Here is a 16,037-nt window from a genome sequence, read left to right on the forward strand (position 1 = left end):
TTGCCAACACAAATTGCGTCCGGTCCGAGAGGTAGGAGGAGAACCACCATAAAACGGTGCCCCCCAACCCCAACCCCCCTAACCAGTGCAACAAGATACCATGGTCGATGGTATCAAAAGCTGCTGAGAGGTCTAGCAGGACCAGGATAGAGGAACACCCTCTATCCCGAGCCCTCCAGAGATCATCAACCAACGCGACCAATGCCGTTTCCGTGCTGTGCCCAGGCTGGAAGCCGGACTGGCGCGAGTCTAGATAGATAGTTTCTTCCAGGTGCTGAGGGAGCTGTCGTGCCACCACACTCTCAACAACCTTCGCAAGAAAGCGAAGGTTGGAGACAGGCTGGTAGTTGGCCAAAGCAGCCGGGTCTAGGGAGGGCTTCTTGAGGAGGGGCCTCACCACTGCCTCTTTCAAGGCAGCCGGCAAGAACCCCTCACTCAAAGAAGCGTTGACGATTCCCTGGAGCCAGCCTCGTGTAACCTCCCAGGAGGCCAGTACCAGCCAGGAGGGACACGGGTCCAGTAAACATGTGGTGGTGTTCAGCCGTCCCAGCATCCTGTCCCTGTCCTTGGGGGTCACAGGATCAAACTCTTCCCACAAAATGGACTCAAGACCTGCCACCATTGGCCCGCCTGAACTAGTCCAATCGGAGGCTAACCCGGCCCGGATCCGATCGATTTTGTCATGCAGGTAACACCCAAATTCCTCTGCCCGACCCTGCAAAGGGACATCCCAGACCCTCTGATGAAGGAGGGAGCGGGACACCCTAAACAGGGCGGCAGATCAGTTACCTGCAGACGCGATAAGAGCGGAGAAATAGTTTCGTTTCGCCGCTCTTATCGCTACTAGGTAAGTCCTTAAATGGGACTTTACCAATTTCCGATCGGATTCGGAGCGGGTGGCCCTTCAATTACTCTCTAGGCATCTCTTCCGACGCTTCATCACCCTCAGCTCCTCGGAGAACCAAGGAGCCAAGGTAGACCGGCATCGGGTGAGGGGCTGCAAAGGCACGACCTGGTCCAGGGCCCCCGCGGCCGCACCATTCCAGGCGGCCACCAGGTCCTCAGTCGAGCCGCGGGTCAAGGTCTCAGGTATTGGCCCAAGCTCCGTCTGGAACCTCTCAGGGTCCATCAGGCGCCTGGGGTGGAACCATTTTGTCACTTCTGGTTTCGCCTCCCCGCGGTGGGGCGTAGCGGTAGGAAAGGCCAGCCGAAGGAGAGAGTGATCTGACCATGACAGGGGCTCAACAACTATTTCCCCTAAACCATGATCACTCAACCACTGGCCGGAGGCAAAAACTAAGTCCGGTGTGTGTCCTCCGGTGTGGGTAGGGACATCTACTAATTGGGTCAGGTCCATGGCCATCATGGAGGCCATGAACTCCCGAGCCACCTCAGATGCTTCACCTAACGATGGCAGATTGAAATCCCCCATGACTAACAGTCTGGGGGTCTCAATCGCCATCTCGGCTATCACATTGAGAAGCTCGGGTAGGGCTGCTGATACATAGCGGGGAACCAGGTATACAATCAGCATGCCCTGCTGCCTCCCATGACCCCACTTCACACCTAGGGATTCACAACCGGTAGTCTGCGGCACAGTGGTCTCCCTTGGATCCAGGCCTTCCTTAATAATAACCGCCACCCCCCCCACTCCGACCCTGGGCTCTCGGCTGGTGAAATGCACGGTAGCCTGGCGGGCACATTTCAACGAGGGGCACCTCCCCTCTTGGCCCAGCCAGGTCTCCGTAATACCCGCCAGGTCCACCTCCCCCTCCGATACCAAATCATAAATGAGGGGGGCTTTATTAACTGTGGACCTGGCATTACACAGCATCAGCTGAAAGCCCAGGCCCTTAGATCCTAAACCCCCTAGGCTGCAAGAAGAGCCATGGGGGCCGGAGTGCGCCACAGCTCGTAAACAGCGGGTGCGCCCTCCCCTAGTGTGATATGGCCCTCTGCTCCCGCCATATCTACCCCTCCCATACACAGTCTTAATGGAATTACCCTCTATTAGGCAGACCCTCCCCCCCTCCCCAATTCCAGGACCTACGCCCACCTCACCAAGGCCTTCAGCCGGCCTGGGAGAGTTAATTTCAGTTTGCCCACCCCTCTCCCTGGAACCCCCTAAAACCCGGACTAAAAATTTGATTAAAAATCCCCTTAGGTTGCGTTTTGACCACCTCTCATGATTAAAAAAATCCCTCATAGAGGTGGGCCCTCGTGAATGCTGTGGGCCAGACCTGCGAGAGCGGGGACTCTCGCAGGGCATGGAGGTCAGCCGCTGAATACATCACGGGCACACAGTGACCTCCAAAGCAACCCTATATGCCTACGAAGCCCTGTCTATTATCAAGTTCAGTTCTTTTAGCTGGTGCTCTGGAATGGCCACATTCTGGGAGCAGAAGAGTTGCTGAACCTGGGTTCCAGCTAAGCAGCTGTCTTTCTCTCGAAGCCGCAAAGTGGCCTCTCTGGCTCCTTTCCAGGACCGTGATTGCTTCATCCATGAACAGAGCGCAAAAACAGCTGGTCCCATAAGCAAATTTCCGAACCTCCGGCATTCCACTCTGACGACGTTGGCAAAACTAGAGTGGAATGATGATAGTCAATCTCAGGCAGTAAAAACTTACAGGGGACAATGATAGACAGTTCCTGGTAACAGCAGCCGATGTACAACGATGGTAGTCCGTCCCTAGTAACAGCAGCTAGAGCAATGGTAGTCAGTCTCTAGTAACAGCAGCTTGCTTAGAATGATGTTAGCCAGTCTCTAGTAACAGCAACTTCCTTTCGTCCCGCCTGCTCCACTCGACGTCCAGCGAAACAGGACAGAGTCTTGACTATTCCATAGTTCTGACTTGACAGAAGAATCTTCATTAGAATTCAGCCTTGCCAGAATATTTAAACAGTGCTAGAAAAATGTTTTTTAAAATTAGGGCTGCAGGATGCTATAAAGCTTCTGTTTTCAGTCTGCTTTGGCTATGGAACATTATTTTATACTAGCTGTACCCGGCCACGCGTTGCTGTGGCTCAGTCTGGTTAAATGGAAAAGAAAGAAAAGAGAAAGCGCACATTTGTAATATGTTTAATTTCACAATGCTATAGCATGTGTTGTTTTTACGTCCAACAGATGGCACTGTTTTTCAAAAAAAGCATGTTTTTACCTGTCACAGGTGTGACATCTATATAATAGTAGGTATAAGGTATATAAAAACATGCGCGTATTCAAATGCAACTTTGTGTCAAAATTTCAAAGCAATCGGTGAGGAACTTTCGGAGATTTAAGATTTTGAACAAACGAACATTTACATTTTTATTTATTTAGAAGATGACAAGGAAGTCAGAAAATAGTTTCATAGTAGTTATTTCTTTGGATTAGTAGCCTTTTTACAATTAAATTGCATACAATTCCATTAACTGATATCATTCTTCTGAAAAGCACCTATATTAAAGGCTTACTAAAATGCATTATTTATTTATTGTGATTAACAATTATTAATAAATTAAAAATACAATTTAATTGGTAGATACCTGTTCTGAGAACATGAGTATCAATGGAAATATCCTGTGGGCTTTCCATAAGAAGTGCATATGTATTGTTGTGCTTAGCGGACATTCAGAGCAACTCTGGGAATTTGCTAATAGCCAGCAGAGAAAAACAGCTTAGAGCAATTTCTAATATGTGGACATCAATTCTCAAAATTCCTCAGCTAGCTGAGCTGAAGTCCTTCATGCTAAGTTTGAAAAACACTGAGCTAGAATGACACTATAGAAGCATGTTTCTCTGGGAGATGCGGCCTTAATGGAAGGTCCAGTCAGGGGTAGTAATGCCACATCTAGCTTCCAAAAAGACCTTATATTTTGCAACTAAATTGCCCTTAGCCACAAATGGAATTGTGGCTGGAGTAAAAAAGTTTCTTGGCAGGATAGTTGTAAGGAGTATTGTTTATAGTGTTGTCTCATAAATGCTTTATCCAAGACCTTTAATTTTTCTAAGATTCCTTTGAATACTCATGGAAAATTTTACTTCCTTTGCTAATCCTTTCTCTTGTATATTGTTCAAGGATCTTTAGCAATCCTTTTTCTGGTAATTGCCCCATTTTCCGTTGATGCAAAAAGAGGAAAGATAAGGGAGCTACTGAGGTTGGGAAAGGCTTTTAGATGGATTCATGGTAGAAATGGAAAATATTACCATTCTCTCCAGAGATACAACCGTGATTCCAATCAGGGGTCTCTGTGGCTGGTTTTTTTTTTTTTTTTTAAGCAAATCAGTTACATACCATTTCATATAACATGCAGTTATCTAATCTAGGCTTCTGGGCTTCTGCTTTGAAATGACTAATGCAAACACAAGCAGAAAAACGGGCAAGTCACAACTGCAGATTCAATTGTCTTTTTAAAATCTTGCATAATCCCTTTTTCCATTCATAATCCCCAAAGTTGTCTGGCTATGAAATGTGTAAGATTGTTTCTTTCTACAGTCTATTGTGACACTAGATGGAGGGAAACTTGTTCACATACAAAAATGGAATGGAAAGGAGACCTCACTCATTCGAGAAATAAAAGATGACAAACTAATTTTGGTAAGAGACCCAACGTATCTTTCTTCCTTGGCAGTTGGCTTTTATTGTAGGAAGAAGTTCACTTGGAAATTGTTGAGATTGGTTATATCAGCGGTGCCAAAGCACGTCTAGACAATGAAAATCTACTAGGATTAATTGGGAAGTCTGAATTATTTCTCCTTTCAAATGAATAAACCATCAAAGGGATAATAAAACCAAATAATGCAGTGTACAGCATCCATGGTTCAGTTACCTGGAAATATCTGATTTTCACATATTTCAGAAACTCATATTGTGCAAAATGCTTCAAGTTCAAAATACTTGGTTTAGAGTGAGAAGTGGATTATTTGGCCCATTTTAGAATGTGTCTTGGCACCCTTTCAAAGTAGTCCACTGATTGAAACTGGGTCTTTTGCACTCAAAAAGTGTATTTCAGATTTGAAAACTTTTTCACAATCCTGCTAGAAATATCTTCAGCATGAAGGAACACTTTTAAGCACAGAATTGATCAACTACTGATTAACAGAATTGATTGACTCAATCCTTAGTTCTTTCCTCTGGGGAAGAGAATATAGAATTCTTGGACAAAAGCTAGAGTAAATACTTGTTTAGTCTAAGACTGTCTTTATTCCATTACAAAAAGGTAGGGAACAATCTTTTATTCATAGAGAAATATAGCCATAGGGCCGATCCAACCACTATATCATAATTTGGTTAATTTTGATTCAATTTAATATGCAGAGCAAGTCCAGCTCATTTTCTAACAAAATAATAGTTGATGATGCCTTTGTATGTTGGGCAAACCAAGCCTGTAATAATTTACAGTGCAGAAAAAGTGATAATTTTCTTTCCTATAGGCAGATTTTCTTTCTGCATTTCAGAATAAAAGATAATTGTCTTATGTATCATTTTCTCTTTCAGACTCTGACAATGGGTGATGTGGTCTGCACTCGCACCTACCAGAAAGATAACTAGAGAGTTTCTACCTCCTTCCTACTACTATTTTTCACTGCCAAATTGCTGGTATTTTTGTTTCTCCTTTCTGTGTTTTGTATACTTACTGAAATTTTGGAGACCTTTCAGTATCCAACTTGACCTCTCTTCGTAAGTGCCAGTCACCTTGACCTTTATGGAGTTTTGGGTTTGCACATACATTTTTACTATTGAAGAGATCTTTAAAAAAACAGAATAATAAAATGAAGCAATTGTTACAAAAATGCCTAATTCTGCTTTTATCAGGATTATGAGTATGCCTGGTTTAAAACCCCACATTTCCATCAAAATTGAAGGTTAGAGTCTACTTATCTACCCTGGAGAATCGTAGGATTTCAAGATTATTGTTACAGAGTTTTATCAACTGCAGGCGAATGAATGTAACAACAGTCTGCAACAGCTTACAGCAATGGTGTCTTTTTGCAACAAAAGAGGCATTTGCTATGTTCATAAGGTTGCATGTCTAAAGCACTCTTGGGAAATCGAACACACAAGCCTGCATTAGACCTTACTGTTGCCTGTTAGCAGTTGGCATCAGAGCTATAAAATCTGCTATATTGAGGTGTGCTTGCTTTCTATAAAACTACCATATTCTATTGCTTTACAAAACAAAATATGTGTAAGACTGATATTGGATTAGACTCAGCCAATCTCATCTGTGTATTCCAAATCAGTTGGTTTTCCAACACTATATATTCCATTGTTTATCTGTTTATCTGTTTTTCCCATCACAAATGTTACTAAAGATCTGGAACAAGATAATCAAGATTTTTCCCAGCCAGCAAATTTACAAGTTGTCTCATTACTCTGTTGGCTGCATGGTGACTCGATAGTCAGGGAACCACCTGCTTTATCTACTAGGCAGGTTGATTTCAGAATGAGATCTCTTGCAGATCTGCATTATGGAATTCCTTTTCTAGTGTGGAAGGTGTAGTCCCTGTACTTTTAAACACCACAGCATTCATAGTCCTGTGTCTTTATTGGGCTTGTTTGTACAGTATATAAATTGGCCCTAGAAACATGAGTATGGCTTATTTATCAATTCAATTTTAGGAAGGCACAGCAAAGAAAAAACAGAATGGATCATACAGACAGCAGTGAGCAGACTGGAATCACTCAGACACAAACCTCTGGGTGGAGTGAACAACTTTTAAAGTACACGGACAGGTTTGGAAAAATGTGCCACACCAGTTTTATTTTCTCCTGCTGTCAGCAATAGTATTTCCAAAGCACTGCATCATTCCTGGGATGGTTATATCATTTTTGACCAAACTTTCTTGCTCCGTTGCTTAGTCAGTGTCTAGAGATTCTCCAGTGTTTGTATTTGAGGAAGGAGTCGGTAATTTTAAATAAAGCACACCGAAACAATAGCTGTCTTTGCATAAAGCACCATCTCCTAGAGCAGTATTTCTCAACCTGGGCAAATTTTAAGATGTGCGGACTTCAACTCCCAGAATTTCCCAAGCAGCGTTCAGTTCTTAAGAGTTGAAGTTCATGCATCTTAAAAGTTGCCAAGGTTAAGAAATACAGTCCTAGAGTATTTTATTTGAGAGATTGGTCACTTCAATATATTTCCAATGAGTTTCTCATAGACAAATGACCAAATTTTAATGTAACAAAACAAACCTCCCATTTGTTTTTGATTGTATCGATCTAAATTGCATTGGACATTTGAAACATTTTATGCTTTCCTTCTGGAGTATCAGCACGTGAGTCAAAAGTAACAACAGTGGACTTGAGCACTACTGATACCAATGTTGTATCCTCCTGGAAGACGAGAATGCCAGATATGTATTTTGAATCTGTCACCAACTAAGGGTTCTTAAGCATTACATTAATGTTGCATTTCTATATCTGACAAAGTTAGCTAAGCTCAACAACTGATGCCTTTTAATAAAATGTGTCAGTCCTTATTTTTGGTTACTATGGACTAATGCAACTCTCCTGCTACAGTTTCTACACTGGATAAACAAGAGGCTCGTTCCAAATGTTAGGATAACTTAATAGCAAACAGATATCCAGTCAGCAATTCATGGGAAGATCTACCTGACTCACCAACCTCTCCCTCTTATCTTTGCAAAATAAAAAAAAAATTAACTGGGATGGAGAGAGGAACAGTTCTGGGTAATTATGCCTTTATTCATCCAATTTTGTTGTTGTTAATTGCGAAGTCGTGTCCGACCCATCACGACCCCATGGACAACGTTCCTCCAGGTCTTCCTGTCCTCTACCATCTTCTGGAGTCCATTTAAGTTCACGCCTACTGCTTCAGTGACTCTGGACAATAATTATTTTGCACACTGCTCTTGTGGGAACAGGTCTACGACTTAGGTATACACCTGGACTCATTGCTTCTGCTGGAGAAGTAAGTTGTGGCTTTGGCTGGCATGCCAGTTGCAGTCCTACCTTAGAAGAATCTTAATTGTAGTGACTTGTCACCATCTGCTTAGATTATTGCAACACACACTATATTTGAAGATCATTTATAGTTTTCAGCTGGATCAGATTACAGGAGCCTGTGTGTCAGCTGGTCTTTGCTGGTGGGATCATATTATACCAGTAATGTGATTCTTGCACTAATTGCCAAGGGGTTTCCAGATGTAACTGAAAATGCTAACTTACATAGCTCTATATATGATTTGGCCTTTAATTATGTGCAGGATTGCATTCTCCCATTGGAATTAGTCTGGAGAGTTTAATATACTCAGGAAAATAAGTTGCATCCTTTGGAATGGGGATAAAGTTCTATAACACTGTGTGGCTGGACCAGTTCTTTGGAACAGCTTCCAAGTGCACATCTGACAGGCTCCAACCCTAATTGCATCCCGGAATTGCTCAAAACAGATAGCACTTGGGTCTTAATATTAGTTGGATTATAATTTGGCCATTTTGTTACTCTGTTTTCATTCACTGGTGGACCTTTAAGTGGTATATTTTTGTTATTGTGTATCATTTCTTGTAATCTGTTAAGAGTCCTTAGGAATGCACTACACAGAGATACTTTGCTCAAATCTATATTCAGCAAAGTGGCCCTTCAAAGATTTAGCAGCTCTACTACAGATCCCAATTTAAAAACTTTATGAACCAAGCTGAAAACGTTTAAGCATGCGCTGCTTCTCCTTGTAACACAAAGAGCATATAAGGCTACACTGTGTAGAGGCTCATGCCATCAATGTGTATTGTGCCGATCACAGAGTAAGAAAATCGGATAATACACAAGCAGTGGTTTCCTGTGAAGAACTTCTGATGGTAATATAGGCACAAACAAGGTTTTTTTTTTGGCAATTACAGTTCTTGGAGTGATTGACAGATACATTTCTGAGAAATAGTATTATGCTAGAGGCATGATCTGCAAGACAGCTACCTTACCTAATCTGTTCAAAGAAAGTTTAGTTACACACCTCATGTAAATTGCCTTAGATTTCCCAAAGGCAGAAATACAGGATATAGCTAAAAGCATAAGCTTCAAAGCTGCCAGGATAATACAGAAAAGCTGGCGCTCCGACGGTTATGTCACCGACTGCACCTCTGTAGTCTTAATAGCTAAAATAATATAATGGGGGGGGGAGTTACATTTTCCCAAGTTGGATTCGGCTCCTGATGTTTCATGGACTTGTCCATGTAGGTTTTTTTTTTTTGTTAACAAAAAGAAGTTACTATATTGTCACTGATTTCTGCCAGGCTGTACTTCAGTTTCCCAATTTAGCCTAGAGCCCTGGAATTGAACAGCAGTTTCCTGTCTAAGTAACAATGCCCTAAAGTGTAATGGTCAGTATAAGGGCAGCACACTGCCTTCAGTTTCATTTATGTGAGCCCTACTCAGGGAATTTTCTCTTCTGGGGAAGGGGAGCAAAATAGCTCTATGAAGGCTCACTGAGGTCTGGAGTCTTATGTTTCTCCTCTTAAACCCACCCAAAGTCTGGGAAAAATAAGCTCCAAAATGCAGCATCATCCACTGCAACAATCACTGACTGTACCCCTGCAGCCTCAAAAAGCTGACCAAGTATAATGTAAGTGGGCTTCCAGACAATGCTGACACCCTTGTTTTTAAAGCATCTCACAATAGGAAAGTGAGACAACGGGAAGAGTTCTCATTTCTGTCCCTTCCCCAAAATCCAAGCCTACAGTAAAGAGAACCCCACAAACTAAAACTTTATTCATTGTTCAAAGGTAAACATGTGGCTCATTTCTCGGTTTTTAAGACGACTGCTCCTGTACCTGACTTCTTCCTCCTACGGTATTACAGGACAAATGGGACAATGGGAGTGCAGTAGCATGACCTGTTCTTCAACCAATGTGTCTCTCTCAGGGGAGAGAGAGTGCACCATTCACAGTTCCTTCTGCTGGTAGGCAGGCAATAACTGGCAGATGCTGAGTCAACACATCGCTGCTCCCGAGTGAGGAAATGTACCGACTGCCAGCTCCATACAAGTTTCTGCAAGATGGCTCTAGGTTGCTCCAAAAGAAGCTGGCTAAAATCCAGGCATGAGGAAATGAAAGAACGGAGTAAGATTTCACAAGATATGAAGTCAACATCTGGGACAAGGAACCACCCAGTGGCATGCTGGCTGCTCCTTCCTTTCCACTTTATGGGAGGGGAATAGCCATCCTTGTGATAATCCTTGAGAAACAAAAGTAATTTTCAAAGAAGGAAAAACCATGTTATCTTAATGCATCCTGCTGGTCCAGTTGTTCTTTTTTCCAACTGATGACCAGAGGGAATGGAAGTCACACTCTGCATTGAAAACACATGCAGCCCAGCGTCCGAGTCTCATTCTCATTCCTTGTGCTTTTTCTTATGATGCTTCTTTTTACTTTTCCGAGATGGACTGGCTTTTTCCTTGCATTTTGCCTTCTTCCGAGCTGGCTGATTCCCATTGTCGGAATTGGTGTTGTCAGAAGCCTCCAAGTCTGTGTTCTTACGTTTCCTTTTTTTCTTTTTATCCTTGTCAGGAGGAAAAAAAAAACCTCTTGATGAATTCTATATGACAAAGCAAATATATCACTATGGGTAGTCCTCGACTTACAATCACAATTGAACCCAAAATTTCTGTTGCTAAGTGAGAGGGTTGTTAAGTGAGTTCCCCCCCACTTTATAACCCTTCTTGTCACAGTTGTTAAGTGAATCATTGCAATTGTTAAGGTTGTTAAGTGAATTTGGCTTCCCCATTGACTTTGCTAGGCAGGAGGTTGCAAAAGGTGACCAAAAGGCCCTCTGATACTGCAACTGTCATAAATATGAACCAGTTGCCAAGCAGCCGATTTCTGATCATGTGACCATGAGGATGCTGCAACGGTCAGGTGAAAAATGGTCGTAAGCCACTTTTTTCAGTGCCGTTGTAACTTTAAATGGTCATAAATGAACTGTTGTAAGTCGAGGACTACCTGTATAATATAGCTACTTCTTCGCAGTAATAAGGTCCGCCCACCCAAAAAAAGTTAAATAGAAATAGAAGCCATTGTTGGTTACATAGAACACAAACTAAACTACATTATGACAACTGGCATCTAATTATAAATTAAGCATGCTCAGTCTGTGCAGAGAAATTTCGGTAGATAATTTTGTATTTTTTAATGTCAGAGCCCTGTGAAATGTTACAAATTCTTATCTATTTAACAGCATAGCTCGGTTACGTAATATTTGAGATGCAGCTTTAAGAAACTGGTATCTTTCAGTGAAACACAAAGGCCACTCTTTTAAGACAGCAAAGTCCACATTATGGACAGAGAGGACCGCTGGTTTGAAAGAGAGGTCAAAAAGGCGCTCTCTGACCAGAGGGGGAGGGATATGACATCACCTATCTCTTGTTTACAACAATCCTTTCAGCAGTTCCAAGAAGGTTCCACACCCATTTGCACTATTCAGGTGAACCTGAGGGCACAGATAAACCTCCAAGTGGCCTCAACATCTCTCAGAAGGAGTGCTAAAGACCAGATGACTTCAAAGAATATAAATCCTTCCATTCTCCACCATTCAGTCAGAACTGAAGAAGCTTCTTGGATGAGTTGGGAACCGTCTTTAAGAAAAAACAAAGGAAGCCCAGTTGCTTCTTGAAAAACCATCTTGGGGACAATCATGACCTGGATGACTGGGAATTTGCATAGATACCTTTTTCCTTTTCTTCATAGAGTGGTGAGCTTTCTTTTCATCTTCTGCAGGGACGGGTTCATCCTCTGGTATAAGGGTGTATTTTGTCCCTCCTGGCTGCATGAAGCAATCTTTGGCGAAATGACCTGCAACAATACATACAGTAGATACATAAATAATACATAAAATAGATACATAAAATAAGGCAATGTTTTAAAGATTCCTCTTCTATATTTCCTCAAGATTTATACATGAACTCAGGATGCTATTTATACCTAAGTGCTTAAGTCTCATTACATTTATATTCTCCAATTTTGAGGAAAATGGAATAAAATGGGATAAAATACTGTAGGCCCACAAATAACGTTATATTTCCTTGGTTTCTCAACTTCTTTCAAATCCCTACCTTCTGTAACTCTCTGAAAATACACAATAAATGAAAAAAATTAAAAAAATAATCACATACCTGGACAACCACACTTCTTACACACAGTGTTCAAAACAGCTTCTAGAGTGATCTTTTGACTGGTATAATCTCTAAAGGAGCATTTTTTCCGTGCCTCTTGACTGCATACAAACACAAGAATTTTAAAAAACAGAAACACCATTAATATTGGTAGGGAAAAACCTGGTTGTATTTGGAACAATGAACACATTCTAAGTTATGTCAATAAAATTAATAAAGAAAGCTTCCTGATTCTGTATTGTCCATAATCAGAAATCTATGCAATCACAAAATTATGTTAGCAACCTTTTTATATCATTCAACTTCTCACAGCTCAAGGCAATTTATATACTAGAAAAATACATTTCATAAAAACATGCTAAAAATTACAAATGCAGCCCAGGACCACCTGCCTACACAAATGTGGATTTCAACTCCCAAAATTCCAGTTTCATTTTAAAGTTGCCAAGATTGAGAAACACAGGTCTACAGAAAAAGCCTGCCAAAACAAGATGGTTTTCACTGCTTTGAAAATCCATGCTTGTGTAGAAATAAGTAATAACAACAGAAGTAATGAAACTCATTTGCCAACACAGAGCTGAGATGGGCGGTTAAGAAGTGTGGGAGATTAATAAAAATACTTTAGCTGAAATGGCACCATTTATACATAACACAATCTGCATAACTGCAAAAAAAAACCTCATCATCCAAATCATCAAAGGTGGGAAGAATCCAACACCTTGGTATGGTGTAATCACACTTATTAAACATAAAATGTTGACTGGCTATTCTAAGGGTGGGCAGAAAATCAAGAAAGAGTGGAATGACATGTTTTATAAGACTGGATGAAATACTGAATAGAAATCTTCCACACTACATTTTGTTGTAGGATCTCTTGGTGCAGTGGTCCCCCAACCTTTTTGGCATGAGGGACTGGTTTTGTGGAAGACAATTTTTCCATAGACGGGCTGGTGGTGGTGATGGAGTGCACAACCTAGATCCCACGCATGTGCAGTTTACAGTAGGGTTAATTTGCCCACCGCTAGCCTCCAGCTATGTGGCCCAGTTCCTAACAGGCCAGAGACCGGTATTGGTCTACGGAACAGGGGTTGGGGACCCCATCTTGATGATCTCTTCTACCGAGCTCAAAACCACTGTTGGATTTTTACACTTTCTTCATGACAAGTCATACTAGAAAGATCTTTGATATAGAAAATAAAGATTAGAGGAATGGAGATTTCACTTACTCAAGGACAATATTATTGGGGTCTAAGTCCTTCCCAGTTCCTTGGTTAACAACTTTCATGGAAAGAGATAGTTTCAATTTGTCATCTTTCTTCTGAAAACATAAGGCAATACATTTTGATTTTTGTTTCATTCCCAGATACCCAGGACAAAAATTGATGTTGAGGTTATAACAATCACTTTATGGTACTATACTTTCATCATGGAAATGTATTAATATAAAATACATTAGCTACTCACAATGAGCTTTCAGATAGTATCAACCTATCTATGATTTAAGGCAGAATGTAACTGGATATTTCAGATTAGGTAGTTTGTGAAATATGTAAACAACTTTGATTGTCTGAGTTGCATATAGCTACAATAAATTTACAGAAAGGATCAATTTTTGAACTCATTTGAGATGTCTTGTAACCGCATCATTCATAAAACTCAAACTAATTCAATTCCATGTTTATTTAAAATTCCAATGAAATTAATGTTTTCTATGAGACTTTAGATTTTCAGATTGCACACTTTTTCAGGAGCTTTCCCTGTGAAAATGTAAGGCTGTGATATCATTCCTCTTTAATAAAAGTAGTTGTGAAGTAAATGTGAAATCTTTATTTGGTAGATATCAGTAAATGGAGCAACATTAAATGGAGAAAAGAATATTCAAAGTGGGTGTGAAAAAGAGGTTGGAGGTGGTAGAGACTTCCAAACAGGTGGGATGTCAAACTGTAAACCGAAAACACTTATTCCGGAAACCGTTATTCTCCTCTCTTTTATAAAATAAAAGACGATCTTTAGTTATTAAAAGATTTTGACGGATACAAGATGTTTCTTTGATGAGTGTTTTGTTTTCTACTCATTTTCCCATAACACAAGTAGTTCTCAACTTACAACAGTTCACTTAGTGACTGTTCAAAGTTACAACAGCACTGAAAAAAGTGACTTATGACTGTTTTATGTCTATTGTAGCATCACCATGGTCACATGATCAAAATTCGGATGCTTAGCAATTGGTTCACCTTTTGTGACCTTCTAACAATCACCTTTTGCGAACTTCTAACAACCGAAGTCAATGGGGAAGCCAGATTCACTTAACAACCATATTACTAACTTAACAACTGCAGTAATTCACTTAATTGTGGCAAGAAAGGTTGTAAAATGGAGCAAAATTCACTTCACTGTCTCACTTAGCAACATAAATTTTGGGGTCAGTTGTGGTCATAAGCTGATGGCTAGCAGTATAAGCTTTGTGTAAGCCACCAATATTACTTGGGAATGGGAACTTTAACACTTGTAAGTGAAAAAGTAACACAATTCACTCTACTAACAAAAGAATGTCAACCAAATAATCACCATATAATTAATCAAACCTTGTTTTTGGGTTCCTGGAATTTTTATAAATGCTCCATATTCTGTCACAGAAGCAATCTGTAAAAAACAAAACATACAACTACTCACAAAAGAAGCAACATTTATTAAGAAGAGTAGAATAGAGCTGGAAGGGACCTTGGAGGTCTTCTAGTCCAGCCCCCTGCTCAAGCAGGAGGACCTATACCACCTCAGACAAGCATACTGTCCCCTTACCCTGCTCCCAGTAAACAACAAAAGCTAGCACAATATTCCCAGTTCTGTCTATTTGATACTAAAGATCAAGTATCCTCTTGAGAAATCCTCCTTAAACTAAAATTCTATGAATACTTGGGAATAAACACTATCCACTTTGGCATGGCTAAGTTGTGAATATAGAGTTTAATCTACCAAGCTTTCGTCAAGTGCACTTGACATCATCAGGGTTATTTATATATATATATATATATATATATATATATATATATATATATATATATATATATATATATATATATATATATATATATATATATATATATATATATATATATATATTTCAAAATTTGGATTGCTAACAAAGAATTAAGGGAGTACTGGGATAGCTATTTCTAACCTTATTTGGTTTTCATCAGCCAGACATATATAAAGTTCCTAAATCTATTGATTAGAAACATCCTAGTCACTTATATGAAGGATTTTTTTAAAACAATGGACTCATGTGTTTATTGAAAAAAAAACATCTTAGTATCTATTCAACCTATCTGAACTTAAAACCTTTTTAACTGTGAAAACACATTTTTTTGTTATGTATTCAATCTTATCACCCTGAAAATTAACTATTTGGAAGCATACCTCTCCTTGGAAAATAGCATAGAGTTCCGGAAGCTCATCCATTGCTTTCAACTACCACAGAAGGAGTTTATTCAAATCTTTTGGTCAAGTTTCCTTTTCTATATTCTATATTATTCCTCGGCAGCTAAAAAAAAAAAAAGGTTAATGGAAACATATTAAAAATAACACAAGTCAGTAAAGAACGGTCCAAGCTCTTCTTTTCCATTCCGGTCAACGTGTACCTTGCTCCCCCCTCCCCCCCGGCAGCGGATGATGGGAGATGTAACCTTAACCCTTCACTTCAATTTCAGGTCCAATGTTGGACTAAACTACCATTACCTCACCAGAAAAACCCTGAGGATAAAGTGACAGGCGTTGTTATACATACATACATACATACATACATACATACATACATACATACATACATACATACACTGTGTGTGTGTGTGTGTGTGTGTGTGTGTGTGTGTGTGTGTGTGTGTGTGTGTGGGGAACTCTTCTTCGGTTTAACTTCTCTCTAAATTTGAACTTTGGC

At 40.4% G+C, this 16,037-nt stretch overlaps 2 protein-coding genes across 2 annotated transcripts in view; one reads left to right on the forward strand and one right to left on the reverse strand.

The window, feature by feature from the left end:
- FABP3 (fatty acid binding protein 3) overlaps positions 1 to 6,956 on the forward strand; it is a 15,513-nt gene extending 8,557 nt beyond the window's left edge. The window contains exons 3-4 of the mRNA XM_015822183.1: positions 4,476 to 4,577; positions 5,478 to 6,956. Of these exons, the coding sequence (XP_015677669.1) occupies positions 4,476 to 4,577; positions 5,478 to 5,531 (156 nt within the window). The 3' untranslated portion in view covers positions 5,532 to 6,956. The remainder of the gene's footprint in view (positions 1 to 4,475; positions 4,578 to 5,477) is intronic.
- A 2,727-nt stretch (positions 6,957 to 9,683) lies between these two features.
- Positions 9,684 to 15,645, reverse strand: ZCCHC17 (zinc finger CCHC-type containing 17). The gene is made up of 6 exons (XM_015822178.1): positions 15,521 to 15,645; positions 14,643 to 14,746; positions 13,330 to 13,506; positions 12,104 to 12,204; positions 11,659 to 11,783; positions 9,684 to 10,494 (listed from the first exon to the last, which is right to left on the reverse strand). Exons 1-6 carry the CDS (start codon positions 15,560 to 15,562, stop codon positions 10,327 to 10,329), a joined length of 717 nt encoding a protein of 238 aa, XP_015677664.1. The 5' UTR covers positions 15,563 to 15,645; the 3' UTR covers positions 9,684 to 10,326.
- Positions 15,646 to 16,037: the final 392 nt, after the last annotated feature.

This window comes from Protobothrops mucrosquamatus, unplaced genomic scaffold (genome assembly GCF_001527695.2).
Source record: "Protobothrops mucrosquamatus isolate PMUCROS unplaced genomic scaffold, P.Mucros_1.0 scaffold1486, whole genome shotgun sequence".
Classification (NCBI taxonomy): domain Eukaryota; kingdom Metazoa; phylum Chordata; class Lepidosauria; order Squamata; family Viperidae; genus Protobothrops; species Protobothrops mucrosquamatus.